At 38.1% G+C, this 21221-nt stretch overlaps 2 protein-coding genes across 3 annotated transcripts; both read right to left on the reverse strand.

Annotated features, from left to right (window-relative positions):
- Window positions 1–11: 11 nt before the first annotated feature.
- Window positions 12–14548, reverse strand: trpm1a (transient receptor potential cation channel, subfamily M, member 1a). Of its 2 annotated transcripts, none has more exons than XM_057341614.1 (27): window positions 14309–14548; window positions 10973–11049; window positions 10568–10766; window positions 10226–10439; window positions 9899–10023; window positions 9643–9814; window positions 9200–9374; window positions 8789–8912; window positions 7416–7488; window positions 7172–7272; window positions 6817–6990; window positions 6559–6693; window positions 6194–6244; window positions 5863–6003; window positions 5485–5514; window positions 5105–5394; window positions 4799–5027; window positions 4577–4705; window positions 4359–4493; window positions 4150–4278; window positions 3824–4075; window positions 3554–3728; window positions 3051–3071; window positions 2823–2967; window positions 2538–2740; window positions 1768–1900; window positions 12–1683 (listed from the first exon to the last, which is right to left on the reverse strand). In XM_057341614.1, the coding sequence occupies exons 1-27, from the start codon at window positions 14396–14398 to the stop codon at window positions 468–470; spliced, it is 4938 nt and encodes a 1645-aa protein (XP_057197597.1). In that variant the 5' UTR covers window positions 14399–14548; the 3' UTR covers window positions 12–467. The 2 variants fall into 2 exon arrangements, with proteins under 2 accessions (XP_057197597.1, XP_057197588.1); XM_057341605.1 differs by having other exon boundaries at window positions 3536–3728.
- A 621-nt stretch (window positions 14549–15169) lies between these two features.
- On the reverse strand, window positions 15170–17228 carry gtf2a2 (general transcription factor IIA, 2). The gene is made up of 4 exons (XM_057339945.1): window positions 17038–17228; window positions 16304–16408; window positions 15626–15752; window positions 15170–15531 (listed from the first exon to the last, which is right to left on the reverse strand). Exons 1-4 carry the CDS (start codon window positions 17107–17109, stop codon window positions 15506–15508), a joined length of 330 nt encoding a protein of 109 aa, XP_057195928.1. The 5' UTR covers window positions 17110–17228; the 3' UTR covers window positions 15170–15505.
- Between the last annotated feature and the right edge of the window lie 3993 nt (window positions 17229–21221).

Consider the following 21221-nt stretch of genomic DNA (forward strand, 5'->3'; position numbering starts at 1 on the left):
ACACTACCGAAGTTATTTATTTCCTTTATTTTTTTAAATAGGATACTTCACATTTACGTACATAGAATTTAACACTGATTTCCCTTCCCTTTCCATGATTAAAATGATAAAGGGGTTCCTTTTCACATATATTTAAACAATGCCAACAACAAAAAAAGCGCAACTAAATTATTCCTTTAGCTCAAATGGCAGAGCTTTGCGTAAACAGAGCAAAGATGAGTTCATTTCCTAGGGAACACGTGTACTGATAAAAATGTATAGCTTGAATCCACTCCAAGTTCCTTGGGATAAAAGCATCTGGCAAATGCTTAAATATAAATTGTAATTCATAATCCACGTTTGAAAATACAATGCGTCCCTTTAATCTCCTCCCAATAAGTGTAAGAGATGGTCACCATATTTTAACATACTTCTCAGCAGTTGAGCTGAAGTTCACTTTTGACTTAATTCAAATCCACCAGGACAAGTCATGTCTGTGTGCCTGTTTTCTCTCTGGAGGATCTGTGGTCGTTGGCGTTGACTTCAAAGGCTCCAGCTAGGTCCTTTACACTGCTGGCTGCCCGAGGTTTATCTATGATGTCTCTTATGTTCTTCACCTTTCGTGGGTTGGTGTTGAGACTTTTAGATCTGAGCGAAGGGTACATCCTGTCCTGTGACACATACAAGTGATCTGAGTCTGTCTGCTCCTCCCTCTTCTCGTCTCCTTCCTCTGTGTTCATGCCGTCCGTTCTGCTGTTTTCCTCCGACTCATTCATGTCTCGCTTCCTCTCATCGTTCTCGTCTTTATGCAGCTCTGTTTTTATCCTCATTACCCCTCTAGAAGCTTGTTCTCCATCCTCTATCTGTTTTAATTTCTCTGAAGGTGAAGGACTGAAAGGGAAGGGATGAACTTTGTAATCAAAGCGTGGGGGCCAGCGACCTAAAGTTGGAGATCTGCTTGTTTGATCCTGTAGGCCGTGGGGCTCTGAAGCCCATGTATTTCTCTGACTGCCTAATCTTGGCTGTGCCATGGAGGCGTACAGAGTACCGCTTTGGGATCTGTTCTCGTAACAAAGCGAGTTATTTTGTGCTTCAGTGTACTGTCTTAGGGACTGTGCTCTCTCCAGAGGATGATTGCCTGCTGTGTCCAACTTCATCCTCTTTACCATTTCGGTCTGGATTGGTGCTGCATCTGACAAAGCCTGTGGGTCTTTCAGAAGCTGAGAATTCGGGCCTCCATCCTGCGACTCACAGGGCGAGATTAGAATGTCCACACTAGAGCTCGAGCGGGCTCTCTGCTGAAAAGGGACCACGTCCAGCATAGGACCGTAATACGAGACTTGCTCAATGTTAGCAATACTGCCGCGGCTGTCTGAAGCCGTTTGCCCTTTCCTCTCTGCTGACGTCTCCTCAGCTGTCGCACGGTCTTCTGCATCTAGGTGCCAACGGTACAAACTGTAGCCATCTGCACTGTTAATGCTGCTACGGCGATGCAGGCTGGACTGGTCGTACAACAGCGAGCTCCCAGATCGAGTGCGTACCAGTTCGCAGCGTTCGATCCCAGCCAGACGTTCTAGTGCATGCATCATTCGACCAGAGAACTCTTCCAGTTGAGCCAAGCGCAGGTCCACTGTCTGCAGAGAGGCTTTCATGGAGTGTTCCCGTTCATTCACTTCTTCTAGACGCATAGACATGTTTTCAACCCTGTGACAGACAGTCAATGGAATAAACCAGTGGTTATGAACTCAATAATAACTCAACAGGCGCTTTTTGGTTTACACACAGTACCTCTGGGAAGTGATCCGGATTCTCTCGTCATTGGAGGACTGTGCCTCGTCTTCTTTCTCTCTGAAGTATTCTTCCACACACTGCTCTTCAAACTCATAGAGACTCTTCAGTTCCTCAGGACTAAGAGTCAGCTCTGGAAAAAAGCAGATAGAAGTGATTATGTCAAAAAGAAATAATGCAGGTAATATTGTTTTATAGTATTAGCCATTTTTATACATGAGACCTGTTTCATTTGAAATGCGGGATTAGCTTTAGCCGTGTTGCTACTCTTCACACATCAGCACCAAAGTGCACTTAAAAATGCGATGTCACTTGCTGGAAATGACCTCAGAAGAGCTGCTCAGTCATAAGAAAATCTCTAAGCGTTCTAGTAATGTCGTCCCATTTCTTCTTCTGGTCAGGTGGAAAGAAACTCTTTCACATCAGTATCTGTGCAATCTTGCCACAACGGCCTCTCAATTTAAAATACCATTTTGATTACAGAAAAGGCTTTGCGTGTGAAAGCATGTATGTCATTTAAAACCTTTCTTCTGTAAACACAACATATATTTTGAAAAATGTCTCAGTGGTTTTGTGTCCCTACAATAGAAGTCAATAGGGGCCAATGTTCTTTGGTTACTAGCATTTTTCAAAATATCTTATTTTCTGTGTTCTGCAGAAGAAAGAAAGTCATACAGGTTTGAAATGTCAAGAGGGTGAGTAAATGATGACAGAATTTTCATTTTTGGTGAACTATCCCTTTAATTTAAGCAGCAATAACTAGTATTAACTCAGCCCACGGTCTCTCTCATCTATCTCTCCTTCTCGTTTCTTCCTGCAGCGACAGCAAAGGCGTTTCAACACTATGTATATGTGGCTGAAGATGATGAGGGGAGGAGGCAGCACTGGCCGGTCGTGGAACGTCATGATCAGCTGGTAGCGCTGAAACTTCCACACTTGATTGGAGATGGATTTCACTTCGAAGAACGTGTTACTGTTAAAGGAATGTCATTTGAGTTGTGTTAACATTACACTGCCAATAAGAGTAGGCGCTTATTGTATTATCATGGACTCACTTGAAGACAGCGATAAGCAGGTTCACCAGTAGGATGTTGGCTACCAATAGGTAGCAGGCCATGATGGCAGGAGTGAGCCAGGCCCCGGGTATACATGGAGGAAGCTTTTTCCCATCTTCGTCATACATGTTATCACCACAGGGTGCTTATAACACAACCAGGATGAGTTTCTTATTGTATGACTATAATGCAATATTATGCATAACATTTGAAGAATTTTATACTCACGATTAATCTCCATTGCATAGACTTGAAAGTAAAAAGAAATAAAGTGCAGATAAAAGTTTATTTATTTTATTTTATGACAAGTCATCTTATAGTGTAAATAGTTCATTTAAAATAGTGGCACTTTAAGGTCTTGTAAAATTCCATTAAAAAGGAAGTAAAAAATTAATAAGAAATACTCCATGGCAGTCGCACAACAAGTATGTTCATGTACAAGATTCATCTTGTATTTTTATATCTTGTGTTCTGAAACTAACTTCAGTACTACATTTTGATAATGACAAAGGCTTCAAACCTAATGTCACAAGGGCGGGTATAGACCGGCACTGTCACACACTCATCCCACATCAGTCCGTAGAGGTCAAATGCCATTCAGTGTAAATGGTGACGTGAAAATGAGATGAAACGCAAATCATGAACTTCAACACAGAAGGTGGAATGGAGATGTGATGGATCATCCGCACATGAATCAGGAAACAGAATCTTACTATGAATTCTAGTCTTACGGTCAATCGAGTCAGCAAACACTTCTCCATAGATCATCCAGTAGGGCATGTAGAAGATGTTCCTCGCCAGTCGCCAGGTCGGCTCCTCGTCAGGGTGTAGGATGGCCTGGCGTGCCACTCCGAAACTCATAAGGACCACCAGCATTATCACCACAAAGTACAGCATGTCAATCATCTGCACACACACAAATTAAATATTATTTGTTTAGCTTGATATTGAGCATAACAAAAGTATGTGAGCCAATAATGTGTTATTCTTCGAGTTCTCACCATTTTACCAATCATCATGACATATGGTCCCAAATACTTGTTAACTTCAAAGATGTCAAGGACACGAATATACCAGAAGATAATGTCTACGCAGTAGATGACCCGTCCGTAGCCCATGTAAGGCTCATTCTGTAAGCGCAGCAACAGCCCCATAAGGAACATGGTGATGGCCGCCAGGTCAGTGATGTTCCAGTACTCTTCTAGCCATACATTTATTTTCTGTTTCAGCTTTCCAGGCTCTGACATCAGGATCTACACACAAACACATGTATAAAACAATTTCCTATGCATGAAAAAATCTGTCAGCTCACATTTGTGCACCTAACCTGTCTAACTTTCTCCAGCCCAAGGGTGATGATGTAGGAGATGACAATCCATTCCTGTAAGGATGGCCACCTCTCCATTTTTACCAGGATGATGTAATTATACAACATCAGGTATACCAGGTAAGCCGTCTGAGTATACATAAATATTCTTTTGTCATTTGGGATACATCATTTAGATTTTTATGTGTGTTTCTTTTAATATTGCATACCGTATTAAACCAGAATTTGGTAAATGGAGCGTTGAAGAAATAATAAATCTTCTTCCCAACAGGAACCCGTTTTTGGTTTTTACCGTCTTCCTCGTCACCTTTCTTAGATGTCGCATCTACACTAACAGTGCCATCCTGAACACAAACATCCACCCAAAGACTTTTCACCTTAATCGGATCCATGTAAACTAAACTTTAGTATATGTATAAATCTTTACCTTGTTAGATTTATCATCCTCCTTGTCTTTTGTCTCTTCTTTGTCTTTGGTGTTCTGATAAAACAGATTATCTCCAGTCTTGAAGTCCAGGAGAAGGATGGCTGGAGGAAAAATTATTCCAAGGATCACCTGTGGATTATATGGAAAGATGAAAGCATTGATAAATCTTTTTAAAGTCAATGCATTATGACTAATGAATCTAGTGTAGAATTTATCGCAAACCTTGAGTCCGTTGCTCTTCCCCACCCGTAGACATCCCATCCACATGTCGGTGAGAAGCATCTGGCTGCAGGTGTGAGCTATGAAGTCTCTGTGTTTGGCAGCCACGGCCAGTTTGAGACAGGTGGAGTTACTCCAGTTCTTCAGCTCATAGGTCAACAGCTTCATGGCCACCTGTTCATCGTGCTTGTATGACTGATCTAGCAGTTCGTAGGCTAACTGACCAAATTCCCTGAGTGGTGTGAGAGAGAAAACTGTTACACATAACAACAACAAGAAGTTAAAGTTAAAATTCTTTAAATTGCTTACTTTGAATTGTTGTCCAAATCCTGAGAAATGTCGTCCACTAGTTCACTTCGGGACGATTCATGCGCCATGGCTTTATAGAGTTTACATGCCACCAGAGCTTTAGCCATGGCCTCCTCTCCCCTCTGCCAGAGGAACAGGGCCATCTTCTGACGCTTCATGAGCACAGCCCACACCATCAGCTCATGGAAGGGATACTGAAACCTACTGACCTCTGGATCATCGACATCAATGTCGACTTCTTCCTCCTTCTTTTTCTTCTTCTTTTTGCCTTTGGGCATTGGGTCATCGTCCTGCGTAAAAAATTAAGATCGCATGTCAGTTTAAATAATATGTTGTTTTTAACAGTAGAAAGAAAAGCTATTTCTGCTGACATTTCTTACCTCCATACCCAGAAGTTTGAGAGCTTTTGGCTATAAGGAAACAGTGGAAGCAGAGTCAGACATTTTGTTTTTTTAAATCTTTGAAGAACTATCAATGGTAAAGAAGTTAACAGAAATACAAAGCAGCTAAAATTCTTATAAAGAAGGCAGAAGGTGGAAATGGACAAATTAAACCGCAAACAGTAAAAAAATAACTGTAATTTTATAGAATTTTACTGTTTTATTTTGCAGTATTTTCACGTTTTTTTTAAATGTGGCACAATTTTGGTGTAAAATAACATGAAAAATATTTTTACCTTGTGCTATTACTCATTATTTACTATTCTAGGTAATTGTAGGATATTGTAATAGGTTTTGTATAATGGGGCTGGGACTCACTCTTTTCAGTCCATAGAGGTTATTATAGAGTGTTCTGAAGCTTTTTCTTGTGTAGTTACAACGATATGCTCCTCCCATCAGGTACTCTAGAACCAACCCAATGTCAATCAGAGTGATCTGGTAATCTGGTGGTAGGTTTCCCTGAAAAAAGTGATGAGATAATGCTGTTTGTGGAAGGTCAGCAAAGAAAATATATTTGAGGATTAGCCTGAGCTGTATTGACCTTACAATTACACATACACAGAACAAATACAGACATTTAACATGTTTGTATCAGCTATGAAAATGTCAAATACAAAATCATAGTCCAAATTAAAATATACAGTAATACCTTCTTCACATCTCTGACCAGAAAATGCAGTGTGTTGATCGGTCCTAACCTCTGAATGACAAAAAGACTTATGAAACCATGTACAGAAGTGTAAGCTTTACCAAAACTTATGCAGGCAGGCTACATGCTTTTTCTAAACAACAGATTATATGATAATGGAAAGATGAATGCACAAATTACACTTTCAAGGCCATAATGCCTGGAATGAATGGATTGGAATTTACTGAAAGCTTTACTAGCTGGGCATGCATGTGGATCATTAGGTAATGTATTGAACAGCAAATAGAAAACTGCAAACATCACAGTTCAACAGTGAGGACATGTGATGCCCTAATGTTTCATTGAATTAGTGTTTGTGAGCTGACTGTGTTATAGAGCTCCTCCAGCCTTGGGATTGTGAGGAAATGGTGGATGTTGACGCCATTTTCAATGAGCAGCTTGACAAAATCCACCCTGTCAAGCATGAGCGCATCCACCATGGCTTGCTCCAGAGAATTGACCTATTTTGCACATCAGCACACATATACTGTATATGCAAAAAAATTCAACCACATACTGCCTTGTGTTCAGATATATGCACAACAGTGAGGAAGACATCAGAAAACACAAGGAGAAGATCTAACCCAGTTAAGCAGCTCCAGTTTTCTGGGGTCTGTCTCTTCAGGAGGTTCAAGTTTAGCTTTGGCACCTTTGCCCTTCTTGCCCCTGGCAGGTTTGCCTTTGCTGGCACGAGTGGTGGTTGGGCTCTTTGGTTTGTCCTGCTGGCTTGTGGATGCTGTGGGCAGGGACCCAGCAGGCTGACAAAATAGAAAAATAAATTCATAAACTGAAAATGGCAAACTTACTGCGTTCCAAACAAAGTCCGTTTATTTTTACTATATCTTTGCATCTATATCTTTGTATAAAAAGAAAAGAAAAACTATAGGCAATCGTTGTGTTCTGGGCCCTTTTAAGTCAACTGTATATGCCACCACCTACAGGCCAGTGTTGTCCATGGACGAAGATCTGACTGCGAGCAATATCCACTCTATTCCAGGCTAAAGCCAAACTCAGCTGGTCAGGAGCTGAGGCATTTGTGCCTAATATAGCAAAATCAAAAAATCACATTAATGCTAAAACAAAACGAACATAATTATAAAGACAAAGTTTTCCTTTTTTTAAAGAATTTTTTTTAAGACACGAATGCAAAACTAGAAATTTGTATCTTTTGTAACTGCGGTACCTTTCAGTAGAGCAGTTAAGATGGCCATCTCAATATCCTGCTGACCCTCAGAGGCTGTGCGGAACACTGTGATCTGTTACAGCACAAAGATAACAACCGTGTGGACTGCATAAAATAATATAGCTATTAGACTGTACACAGTACGTACAGCATATTCAGAGTTTCTCAACCAGGGGGTTGGGGGCCTCAAAATGAAGACAAATACAGCATTCACATAAGTTAAAACAACTAAAATCAAGATATTTCTTTCTAGATACATCTTTCTAGCTCTACCAAGCTGCAGAATATTTTATTGGGTAGTAACTGAGCTTGCAACAGAGAGTGGGGGTATTGAACAACATATGCACAAATGGCTTATGCAATGAGTGATGCAGTACATGTTATATAAATGCATAAAATAAAGACTAGGGGGTGGTTTCCCGGTCAGGGTTAAAGCCTAGACCCAATTTGCACTGACATATCTTAAAATATATCAAAATGCGATTGTTTTGTCTCGAGATACACACAGTAATGTTTTTTTTATAAAGTGTGTTTTTAAAAACAATTTAAATATCCTAATTGGCCTGTAGTCCCGTTTTAAGATAATCCCTGTCCGGGAAACTACCCTAATAGTAATAGACTAGTTTTAATCTATTATGTACATAGATGTGTAGTTTATTGTATCATGTATTTTTGCCAGTTATTACCAGTGGCTGTAAATTGCATAGGGATGGTATGGTTGAATGGAAATGGAAATAAAAATGAACAAAAAATATTATTTGACCATTGAGATGGAGTGAGCGTGTACTGATTTTCAAAGAAGCATTTTGTGTAAACATGCATTTTTTAACTTAATAAATAATTATATTAAAGAGCATATTTATGCAACAGTGGGATCTTTCTTTTTCTTAAGAGCAACTAAGTTTAAGTAAAATGTGTCATAATCAAAATTGCACAAGCACGACTCAAAAATGTACTTTTTGCAACAATTTTAGACTTCTTTTTGTTTAACATTTGTTTATTTTCAATTTCGGCATCCATTGCAAGTCGACTATAAATACAATAGTTGGTTCCAGGCATAATTTTTGTTGCTGAGATTCCACAGCAATCTTTTAAACTAACACTAACCAGCTTTACGAATGACAAAAGAGATGGAATTGAAATTGGAAATTTGCACCTTTTGTGAAATGACACATGGACACATGATAATGCATGATATGAACAAAACAAATGAGACCAAATGAATGATAATGATCTTTATTTTCAGATATTTATAACATCGCATAATCCAGCAAAGATATTTTTAACATGTTATCCCATGTTATGACGTGTTATGATACAGCAAAAGATATGACGCAAAGTTGTCTTTATTGTGTTTTTTATTATATACTCACCAGTTCTCTTTTCTTCATGCACTCCATCACCATAAGATAAATCTGCTGTGCCTGATTGCGGTTGTAGTTAAATGTCTTCTGTATGGTTACTAGAAGCTGATCTCTAACACTGTCATTAACCAGTCTGCACCAAAACACCAAGAAAAGTGTTCCTATTTACTGTAACTGTTAACTGTTCTTAAAGGAGTAGTTCACTTCAAAATTTGTCTCCATTGACTTTCCATAGCAATTTTTATTCCTAGTATGGAAAGTCAATGGGGACAAATTTAAGGTGAGCTACTTTCATTTAAGCATCTGGCATACACTTTTATCCAAAATGATTTATGAGCTACAGGTCCTCATTTCTTAAACTGGGTACAGATGCTACAGATTTATCAATAATCATTGAATCATCATCAATATTTTTCTTACCCATCCTCCTCGGAATACTTGTGAGCGAATGAAATGATATCTGATGCTCGACCACTACCGTCACACACCACCACAGGGATGGGAGGATCCTCGCGCAGACTCTCCAGCACAATGGAGATTACATTGGGACCCCCCTCAAGAATCAGACACACCAAAGGGACCCCCTGACCCAGACCTACACAAACACACACATAAACTGTAGATTTTAGTACAAACATAGCTGAACACTAAAAGATGCTTTTGGGCATGATTAAAATTGTTGTTTTGACTGCAGGATAAGTTGACGGCTGGATCCCCCTTTGCTGTCCCTGCCTCATCTGGAACTCCAGGCATAGGATGACAAAGGGAAACCCAGGAGGTCACTGATAGGTCTTTCCATAACCAGTCCAACGAAAAGTTGACTTAACCACAGATCACTATCGTGTTGTAAAAGTTTGACTTACGTGTGTTGATCTTCTGCAGGGAGATGTGTTTCTCCAGCTGCCTGCGCAGACGGACCTCAGCGCCATACTTTCCGTGAGTGCCATTGTCAGCCAGAATGAAGTGAGAGTGGCTGCTGTTAAGCACAGACAGTTTGCTGAGGGGGTTGGACATGGTTTGGTATGGCCGAGTTACCTGGTCAAACCACAAACACAAAGCGCTAATTCATCACTAACAAATCTCTAAAGATACACCTGTGAAAATGCAAGTAGGCCTTACATCTCGTCCAATCAGATCCTCTTTATTTTCCACAATGCCCCAGGGTGCTATTCCAATGGCACACACCTTCCCACGAGACTTGGAGGAGTGATCTTTCAGTGCTTCTCCTACATGGCGAATCACTCCTTTGCAATGTGACGGGAAGGAATGAGAGATAAAGCACATCACCGTGTCATGTGGTGAAGTCATACGAATTCATTGCTCAATATCAAAACCACATGATTTTGCATCAGGAGACTGATGACCAGATTGATCCAGCCCACACCTCTTTCATCCTATTTTACTGCTTTTTTAATGTAATAGCTTAGTTTAGCTGATCACCTATACCTGTGTTAACTCCCCCAGTGAAGATCCAGGCCCCAGTGGTGACGGCTGCTTTTATCAGACCCTTTCCAAACACCTGCTTGAGTTTGGGTTGCAGGTCAAAGTTCTGCAGACCCCCATGCACAGAGATGAGCAGGGTGGGCAGCTCCAGTTGCCACTCTTTCACCATCAGATGCAGAAGATGATCGGGTTTGCTATCATAGGACACACGGATATACTGGCGAAGAGAAATAAAGAGTGGAGAATAAGTCAAATGTAAGGGCAACCATGTACAGGACAATGTTAGGGACTGTTGTTAGTATTGTTGTGAACTATGATATAGTACAGTAGAACAATGAGAGCTACCATGGCCTTGTTCACATGACCTCCTCCCTGGAATTCAATGATGCCATATGCGTCAGTGGGACTGGCTTGTGTGTGTTTAGCAACAGACCATTTCTCTTGGGAAGGCTCATTCTGCACCCCCTGAACTTCATCTGCGCTCTTATTGGTAGAACCAGGAAGAATAGCCACGTGTTGGTTTGCCGTCTGACCACAACAGCACCTACAACAGTTCAATTAATTCAAATCCTCATTTTTAAAATATGAGTGTGAATGTTTGTAACCAGTGTGGCTCATAAGGCAAAATTTTAACGGGTGCTAAATAAATGATAAATGACAACTTATCATATGTGCAGCATTAATACAATATTGCTAACCATGGTCTGTAAAATAACGTTGAAAAGAAACAATATAACAAATATTACTGACTTGTTAGGCTCTTTACTGGGGAATATATGAATGCACTCCCTTTTAAAAAATTTCCTTTCAATCCATGCCCTCTGAGCCTGTAAGACATAAAACATATGAACTGTTACTATACGCATTTAAACCTCAGTTTAAATTTGACAAGCTTGTTTGCGCATTATTTCAATCTTCACTTATCACGACATTTCAACCTAAATGATCTTTGTTTATAATTTCTGTTTGTTTTTTAGAAACAGTTTATCTGTTTATTGCAATAATTATTATAATGCCTGACACTAGGACGCAAAATAAAAAAAACATCGTAATTGTAAAGGCTACTTTATATTTATATGTACAACATATACAGTATGTGTGCATGTGTTTTCGTTGGGTGTTAATAACCTGTAAAGCACTCAGTCACTTTAGATAATGACATTAAAGTTATGAAACCCTTCATAATATTATTAGAACCCTCTGACTAAACCAATGTATAGTCAAACATACACACTTTTATACACAACCACCGTTGTATACATTCTTGCATTTGTTAAAAAAAGGCATTTGCGACAAACAGGTAACAGTATACAAATACATGACAATCTACAGAAAATGAAACCAAAGCTTTCTGGCTGTATTATCCAATTATGAGTGTGGTTGCCTGATGTTGCAACATTCTATCAATAAACATCTGAGGAATTTACCATCTGACATCATAATTTAAGATGACTTGATTTGGCTAGTGATGTACTTACCCCGACAACATCTGTTGAAGAGAGAGAGAGACACCACAATCCTACACAATGTCAAACTTGTTGTGGAGTCAGTTCTTTCCCTATCTGTGGCCTTCATTTATGGAGAGTTGGTCTTGGATTACATGTGCTGGACCTCAGTCTCAAATCTCATGACCACCACTGAAGATAATCCTGGTGGAACCTCATGACCAATTCATTGGAATGTCACCAAACTAAAATCCACTTTGAGATGAGAGGACTGACCTCTAATCTAACATGCTAATCCCTCCCATATGCCCCCCACACCTCTTCTTAATGCTATTTGTTGAGAAAGACTAAAGGTTATATAAAATATGGAAATTCCTCAAATGCTCACTAAAGCCAAAGTCCAATGACTTTTGCCAGTAACATGGTGCAACATAAGGTGTATATTTAAAACTGCAAGAGAGTTACTATCTTTTTCAGAGAGGTGACCTATAAAGCAGTCTAATATGCAGAATCACCATATTAAACTCAGATGGGAATCAAATTAAGCAAAAGCTTTCTCATTCACAAAGGGCAGTATCGCTGAAGCATAATCTGGCTCTGTCCCAAGTACATGTGAGATTTGTATTCAGACATCTGTCGACAGCTTTTGACATCTTTGGATTTGGGCATTTTAGAGCTTCATTTCTCCCAAATCCTAAAAGGTTTAGTAATAGAAACACAATTGTGGAATTTTCCAGCAAGGAACAAGAACTTTACAATTATTTGTGCTACAAAAAACTGATTTTAGAGAATTTTCACATATTTTAAAAATGTGTTACAAAATGTTATAATATAGAAATAAACTGCACTGTTTTTACTTTTACGATCTATTGTTTTTTACAGACAAAAATAGTCTTTTAGGCCAACAAATGCTAAATAAAGCAATTGAGTAAAATAAAAAATAAATGTCTTTACAAGAGAATTGATTGTGAAAACATGACAATGCTTTAAGAACATCAACCAAAATTTGACTTTCCTTGTGGTATCTATCTACACCACAGCAAAACCAGAAATGTTGCCCTGAGACACATAAATTACATAAGTGTGGTCTACAGTCTTCACAAAAGCTGCCTTGGCAGGTAAACTAAAAAAGGGAAAACAAAGATCTACAGTACACATAAAGCTCCATAATTAAAAAGTCCACAAAAGCTTTCACATTACTGCACGTCTACCCTGTGAGCAACATTAAGGGGCTCTGTGAAAAGCTCAACTCAGATTATTCTCTAAGCAAATCAACCTGATTGTCTGGCAGAACAAAGAATTACTTGTGAAGAGAACTTTCAAATATTTCCCAATATTATACAATGCAACTCAAATAGTTACCATGAGCAAAGAAAAATGTTTAACATTAACATGTAACAAAACGTTTTTCCATAGATGTTGTCTCATGCTTATTTAATTGCAGATGCTGACATATACTCAAATATGTGTTTGTTTCGATAAGGAAAAACAACAAAGTGGTGTTTGTCACAACAGTGTTGTAATATTTGTACTCCATAAGGTACATCCCATCAAGTTGATTTCAAATGATTTCGGCTTCACTGTAAGCCCACTAAGTGTGTCTTTGTCCACTTGTGCTTTTGTCGGGCTCATTTCATAGAACCCTGCATTAATCACATAAGATTGAGAATTAGAGTGAACGTGGGGTTTAAACCACCTAGGTCAACGCTCTTAACTCTGCCATTACCAGAGATTACAGGAAAATGCAGAAGTCAGGTTCAGTACGCATATGTGCATGTGTGAGCGAGTGCTCTTTCGCATATGAAGACCAGCTTGGGAATTAATGCATTCACTTGGTGAGTTTTCACATGTCAGTCTGAACTATTCACAAATGTCACCCAGTCTGTAAAAACCCAGCTAATGTCATTTTTTTGTGATTTATTGATTTCAATATAGAATCATTTTGCATAATTTAAAGAACACTCTGTGAAATTATAATATTGACTAAGTAAGGCCATGTCAAATATTGATATCACAATGAAATTAATGGTTGAAATTAAACTTTAATGCTTGTTATCGCATAATGGGGCAGTTTCCCGTACAGGGGTTATCTTAAGACAGGACTAAGCCTTAGTCAAATTAGGACATTTAAGTAGCTTTTACAAACATACCTTACAAAAAACATGACTTGTGTGCATTTTGAGACAAAACAATGCTACTGATGTTTTTTAATATATGTCACTGCTAAGTGTTTTCAGTGTAGACAGCTCTAACATTTACTTTAGTCTAAGACTAGTCATAAGCATTGTCCGTGAAACCGCCCCAATAAGTTTGGGAGACTTTAGCCTGTTTTTTCACAGACAGGTCACAAAATTATAAGATAATTGACAGAAACCCATATTGTTATTAGGATATTACACACCTAATGGGGTTTAAAGAAACTATCAGAATGTTTTATTTGAAAGCATTACGGTTTATATTTCAATATCAGTGAAATCTTACACCATGCATTGAATCCCCCTAAAAGACATAAATACAGTGTCACTTACATTCCTAAACAAAATAAATTCAATACACACATCTTCTTCCACTTTAAGTTAACCTATTCTCCATAAATTGTAATGGTTGGAGTTGGGGGGTGATCAAAATATAGATCTCTTACCTTCTGAGATCCAGAGGAGGTGCGTTTGATGGATGCACGCTTAAAGGAACCCTCTTTGCCTCGTCTTCCCCCAAATCCCCTGTTCTCCATGATAACACAGACTCCTTTCCCCTCTCTGGCCAGACGCTCACTTTTTTATGACCTTCTAATGTTCATCACCAGCTTTACACTTTCTCAACAATTCACTGAAAAACAGATACTAAACATACTGACAGGAGAGAGTCCCCTTTCAGCAACCCAAAGTCAAACCGAGATAAACAGACAGAGATGGGCAAAGAGTATGACGCTGACACAAAGACCCCCGTCATCAGCAACTGTACGTGTGTGTAATCAGGATTAATGCACTCGCCCTATGAGGGATGCACTTTGAGATTTCATAAATGGTGATTGAAGGTAAATCTACTTTGGGTAAAAGTCTAACCATAAATAGCTCCAAGGCTAAATATAGTAGTTATATACCATAGTTATGCATATATTGTATAGTTATGTATTTCATAGGAGGATTAGTTGGTGATAAAAAGGATTAGTTGGTGCAGAAAAATATGTAAGATACAAAACTAAAATATTGCAGACATATGTCAAATCCAGGGGGTGGAATTAGTTCTGCAGATTATATAACATAACCTAAATGTTTTTTCTATTCTTACAGTTGAGCAGCAATATTATTGAATTTTGCAATCCTGACAATGATTTAATTTCAGTGGAATAATCTACACAAAAATGTAAACATCAATCTTGCCTGTTATTTTACACAGTTCAGTTAATTAATCCTTATTTGGTGTTTATTAAACATTCAAGGTTATGTCAACAAAAATCTGGATTTCGAAAACACTGCACTCTATTCAGAACCCTGGAATCATTAAACCATCAGTTGAAAGCAAGAGAAATTTGCCACCTTTAAAACAAGTTTATTAGAGAATAAGCTAAATTGTAACAAACTGATAAGCATTGGCAATTCTATGAAAAATTATATATATTTATATATAAAAAGAAAAAAATCCATGTGACATTCAAGGCCTTGTGTGCTCCATACTTTTGTCAGTCCTCCACTGAGCAGGTTGTTGTATGAAGGCTGGAGAACTGTTTCTTGTAATAAATTATATATACACAGTCCCCACTGCTGTGCCTTGTCTTCAATTCTCTTCATCCTTCCCATCAGCCAGCAACTCGCTCCATGTTTCGCTCTCCCCCTTGTTCTCACTCAGCTGCATTAGAACCAGTATCTATAAAGAAATATAAGATGAGAAAACAATACATTCCAATTCCACAAAAAAGCGGTAATAAAAATACAGTGAATCATATTTCTGTTTGTCTTACTTTTGCCATCACATGCTACAATTTTTACTTTGTCCACCTTGACCAGGTCAGTCACCTCTCGGAACTCAACATCATTTAAAACGAATGTCCAAACATTATCACAGAATCTGTATGTGTTCAGTGACCCCTGTGGAGAAAAGTACATTAGTGTAATACATTCTAGGTATGCAATTATTACATTGTAAATATTATAATTATTAACACATGTTTGAGCACCCAAATCTCTCTACTGTGACCATTTAATAACATTAACATATATTAGAACGGCAGGGTCATGAGTCTAAATTCCCAAGAAAAGTATATATTGATAAAACGTAGTCTCAATGCGTTAAGTTAAAAAGCATCGGAAATAACTGTGGATGCACATATTTCAATTATTTATCTATAAATTGTATCTAAAGCTAATTAATTATCTCTATCTGCCTACTGAGGATGTCAAATCTGTGCATGTATGGACCTTTCAATCATTTTTGATTCCAGAACTTTTTCTAAGTTGCACAAAAGCCTTGTTTCAGCACAGTTATTGCTTGACAGGTGTGTAGACACTGTTGTCCAGACGGCTTTAGGATGGATTTAGCATGTACACACAAACATGACATGGTGTGAGAGATCAAATCATAAAGGAATCCAGAAAAAGTGCTAATACTAGGTCTTAAATAGAACGGTCACTTGACTTACCCTAAAGTTGACCCTGTTACGGACCCGGTTGGCCAAAGCTGTGTTGATAGCTTTATCAAACTGTAGTAGAACTTGGAGGGCTAATTGTGGAGTGATCTGTTGAGTCTGTGGAATGGGGATAAAAGAAGCTAAAGGTTTTCCCAGCACATATAACACGATTTTATAGGACTTTTTGTGTACCAGTGTACCAATTTGAGCATTACCTTAAAACCATAAAGTCACTCTAATAATTACATCAGGTTTAACATAATTACACACAATCGCGGATGTTTTCATAACAGTAATGTTTGTGCCAGTGTGATTGCTATTATTAGTTAGTCTGTTGTCTGTTAAAATCCAAGCTTCTGCATTAGAAAACCAAGTCACACTCTCCATTCCCACGAGCAGCAAACATGTATCAAGTAAACAGGATACATGAATTACTTTATCTATTACTAGAACAGTTTAGTAAAATGTTATTGATTACTCAGACTGTTATTCTGACAACAAGCAGCTCAATTATAAACACAGCTGGTGCTAGATAACACTCATTTACTAACAAACACATCACTATCAATACAAACAAAATGCTTTGGCACTAACCGATAACATAATAAACCACTGAACACGGATGTCTGGATGTTCAGCTTTAGTGTTTATCCCATCGTATATATTTATCCATCCACCTATCACACATTTCACTGCGCTAGTTAGCAGGTAAGCTAGAATATTTACCAGAGATTCAGTAGGCTTACCTGAATAAGTTCATCAAGGCTCTCCTGTAGACTGTTTCCAAGTGTCGTGTTTCTATAAAGCTGATATGCCATAGTGTATTCCCGTGCTAGAGTGAATGTACTGTTTAAAAGAACCGTTGGATGTTTGGTGACGCTTTGTGATTTGCCCGCTGGCTGCGTACTTCCGCTATTTCCAAACGTAGACCTCTCGAGCTACGGTGCAGCGCGAGGGACTTCTTCTTCTTCAGATGATGATGATTTTTAATGGCGTTTGGCAAACCAAACTTAGAAAGTGCATTCCCGCCACCTACTGGACTGGAGTGTGGAGTGCTACATGATAGGTGACTCAAATTAGTATCTTTTAAGAAATTAAATAATTCTTCGTAGATTTTATACTGTTTTGGCCCATTACCATTAACAGTGTCTGAATAGATAATTCATTACCTCCCAAAACATTTAATGCTTGAGATAACTGAAATATTTTTCTTAAATATGCCTCACACTTTATTAAGACATGTTCAACTGTTTCTGCCAGACCACACTTGTTACATTTGCCAGTTTCATGTTTCCCAATTCTTAACAAACATTGATTCAATAGACAATGCCCAATACGCATCCTTGATATTAAGACATCCTTTCTCCTGTTTCCAAATTTCATTCTTTCTAAACCAACTGTTCACTGGATACCATATAAATGTCTACCTTTCTTTCCATTGTCCCACTCCTTTTGCCATTTCTTTATAACTTCATATGCAATTAAACCTTTGACTTCTGTCTTACTTAATGCGATTTTCACACCTATTTCTGAAAATTTTAGGGCCCGTTTTTCCAAACTATCCACCTCTTCATTTCTTCATTTCCTGATACCCCCGAATGTGCTGGTATCCAAATAAAGCTCATGCTAATTCCAGCTTGTCTTGTTCTAAAAAGGCTCTGTAATATTTCATAGATCAAATCTTGCCTAGTTGTAGAGGTTCCGCTTAACTGTTAAGAGCAGATAAAGAATCCGTGCAAATCACTGACCTGGTTGGTTGAATTTCTTAGATTAGAAAACCGATATATAATTTGACGTTCTCTTCAAAAATTTTACTTTAAACTGAGGAATAAACACAGCTGCAGAAGTAGCCCCAGAAACTGGATCACCATTTACCCCATCACTGTATATCTGTACTGTATTGTAATAGACATATGCTGTTGTACTGTTATACTATTAATTAATTAATTAGTTAATTAATTAGTTAACTATTATTAATTATTTTTCCCTTGTTGTGTCTATCCTTGGGTGTCTACTAAAGGCATGGGAAAAAGCCAAGGGGTCAGAGCCACAGGAGCAATACATCACTTATCCCAATACTTCTTGCTTCCTAATTAGCATTCCAACCAAAACTAGATAATTTCTTACAACCATATTCCCAACAGTCTCTCAGGACGTTTTTAATCGGGTGACTTTCTGACTGTCCTTTTATGTTTATCCAGTATCTCATTCTCAACTTGCTCCTTCTCATTTCTAGTGGCATTACTCCCATCTCCACATGAAGTGCTGACACCGGTGACGATCTTACTGCTCCACGACATATCCTTAGTGCTTGAGATTGGATTGCCTCAACCTTTTAAAGTACTGTTTTAGATGCAGAACTGTATGCCATGCTACCATAGTCCATAGCAAGCGCGAGGGACAAAACACACCCAGTACTAAACTCGTATAGGCTAGGTAACGCACATTCAAATCGGTTTTTGAATACTCTTTAGGATGGAATCCAAAAATATTACCATACTATTTATACTATACTTTGCTTTTATTGGATAACAATACAATACATATACATGTTTTTAGTTCCTATTATTATTTCTTAATGCTTTTTTTCTGGAAGAACATTATTTGACCCAGCGAGTAAAATGTCCAGTAGATGGCAGAAGAAGACAAACCCAGCTATTCTTTTCACTCGCAGAAACTTCCCTCGTTTTTTAAAGATGAGTCACGTGCTTCTCAAATCTTATTTGTGCATCCTCGTTTCATTTCCTCGCGCCTTAGCTCCACCCCTTCAGGGCAGAGGAATTAAAAGAAGTGTTTTTTTTATTAGAACAATACAAAACAAAAACAACATGTTTACAATAAACTGTTACAAAATACTGTCACACACTAAATTGAAAAAGAAGTGAAATGGCATATCCTCGGTCTCTTTAGCGTCACTTCAAAGCGTCGTCAATTAATGATGACTGCACATTGCACATTGAAAATGTAAAAATTAAAGTTAAAAACATACTTTAGGCAGATGTCATAATCCCCACTACAATAAAATAAGTTAAAAACATGCTTAAAAGGGGTCAGAATTGTAGAGGCTATAAGGTATGTCAAATATATGTTATACATATTAACTATATTAATGTATTAACTATATGAATAACTAAACTGTCTGAAATAGGTCTACATTTACAATAATATAATGCTTAATTATCACATTTATGCGTGTTTGAATATGATCTAAAGATGTGACGATGTGCAAGGGGAGGAGAATTTATATAGATAGATAGATAGATAGATAGATAGATAGATAGATAGATAGATAGATAGATAGATAGATAGATAGATAGATAGATAGATAGATAGATAGATAGATAGATAGATAGATAAAACACTTCCGCAAAGGAAACACCTGTAGCTGTGTTTCGTTTCGTAAGGCTGCGTCCTTGTGTCCTCCAGAGGTATCGTCCTCTAAAGGATGCGGTATACGGAGGATTTTCAACTTAGAATTAATCGAGACATCCTTCGTAGGACATACTGGCAGAAAAGGAAACAGGAAGTACCATGCTGCTATGACAAAACGTTGCACTCGCACACCTGTCAAATTAATTTAAATGATTTCTATATGATTTAAGAGGTAAAACGTTGGTTACTTTCTATCCTAAACAATGCCAAAAGAGTTAAACAAATATACAATTTTTGCCTTGTTTCAAAACGTTTAAAAATCACTAAACACTTGTAAACCTATTTACTACATATGCCTGCTAAGATCAAAAAACGTGACACAAATTGTAAACTGTTAACATTTAAACACCACATATTTGATTGAATGTGCAGCTGTTGCCTTTTATTCAAATAACAGACGTTGGCCGATTCAAAGAATTGTGGGTTATCTCTCAACGAAGGATACAGCTCATGTGTCCTCCGAATTCCTGTCAAAGAAGGTCGCATTTGAAGGGTGCCTCCGGAGAGTCCTACCTGATTTTATGAAACGAGACAGCTTTGATGATGTAGCAGGCTTCAAATGGAGGACGCAGCCTTACGAAATGAGACACAGCCTGTGTATCCTCGCTCTTGACTCCTCAGAAAGCCTCATCTCTCCTCGCCTCCTCCCCGTGCAATTAGAGAATTGAGATGTGCGTAAATGGCTGAGCTCGATCGGTTTCCGGGTCATAGGATGGAGTAGCGAGGAAACGAGGAATCATATTGAGAAACACCCTTTGTATGACGATTATTATACAATATTTCAATTCAATTAAAAAATATGGCATACATTAGCCTACATATTGTCAGCCGGACATTTTTTGACTTGTCCCCCTAGCCTCCACCAGACCCGGCCTGGATACAAGCCAGTTAAGTGATTAAAGGATACCTGTTTATGAATTGAAATAAAAATAACATGACCTCACATAGTTAATACAGCTTCTAAGATGTGAACACCCTTTATTTTAATTTACATATTAGTAACCTACCACTTCTGCTCGAAATGAACATTGTATTAATGTTCTTCTGCAACTTCTGCTTGAAATGTTGAAACTGGTGTAATAAGTAAGTTTCCTTTTGAAATTATAAATCGTTCACTGAATTTCAATGACTGATCATATTTATAGTAAGGAAGGACAGACCACATATTACAGAAAAGACCAAAAGTCCAATATGAGAATAAATACAGCTCTTCATTAGTAGTACTTCATACAGACAAATGAAGTGCCCAGTAGTAGATGCCCGAATAAGCATCTACACAGAAAAAAACCTAGATAAATCATTGACGAGAAGAGATTTTCACTGTGCTTTAGCTTCTTCATCAATTGATGTTGTGTAATGAATGGAAGTGTTTAGAGATTTCTGAAATGACACATCCTTGTAATGATTTCATTTTTAAGAGAATGCAAATAAGGCACCTGGTAAATAGATGAAAAAAGTGGAATGCAATTATTTGGATACAATGAGAGAATGTGGGCTC

Source organism: Triplophysa rosa, linkage group LG1 (assembly GCF_024868665.1).
Source record: "Triplophysa rosa linkage group LG1, Trosa_1v2, whole genome shotgun sequence".
Taxonomy (NCBI): Eukaryota; Metazoa; Chordata; class Actinopteri; order Cypriniformes; family Nemacheilidae; genus Triplophysa; species Triplophysa rosa.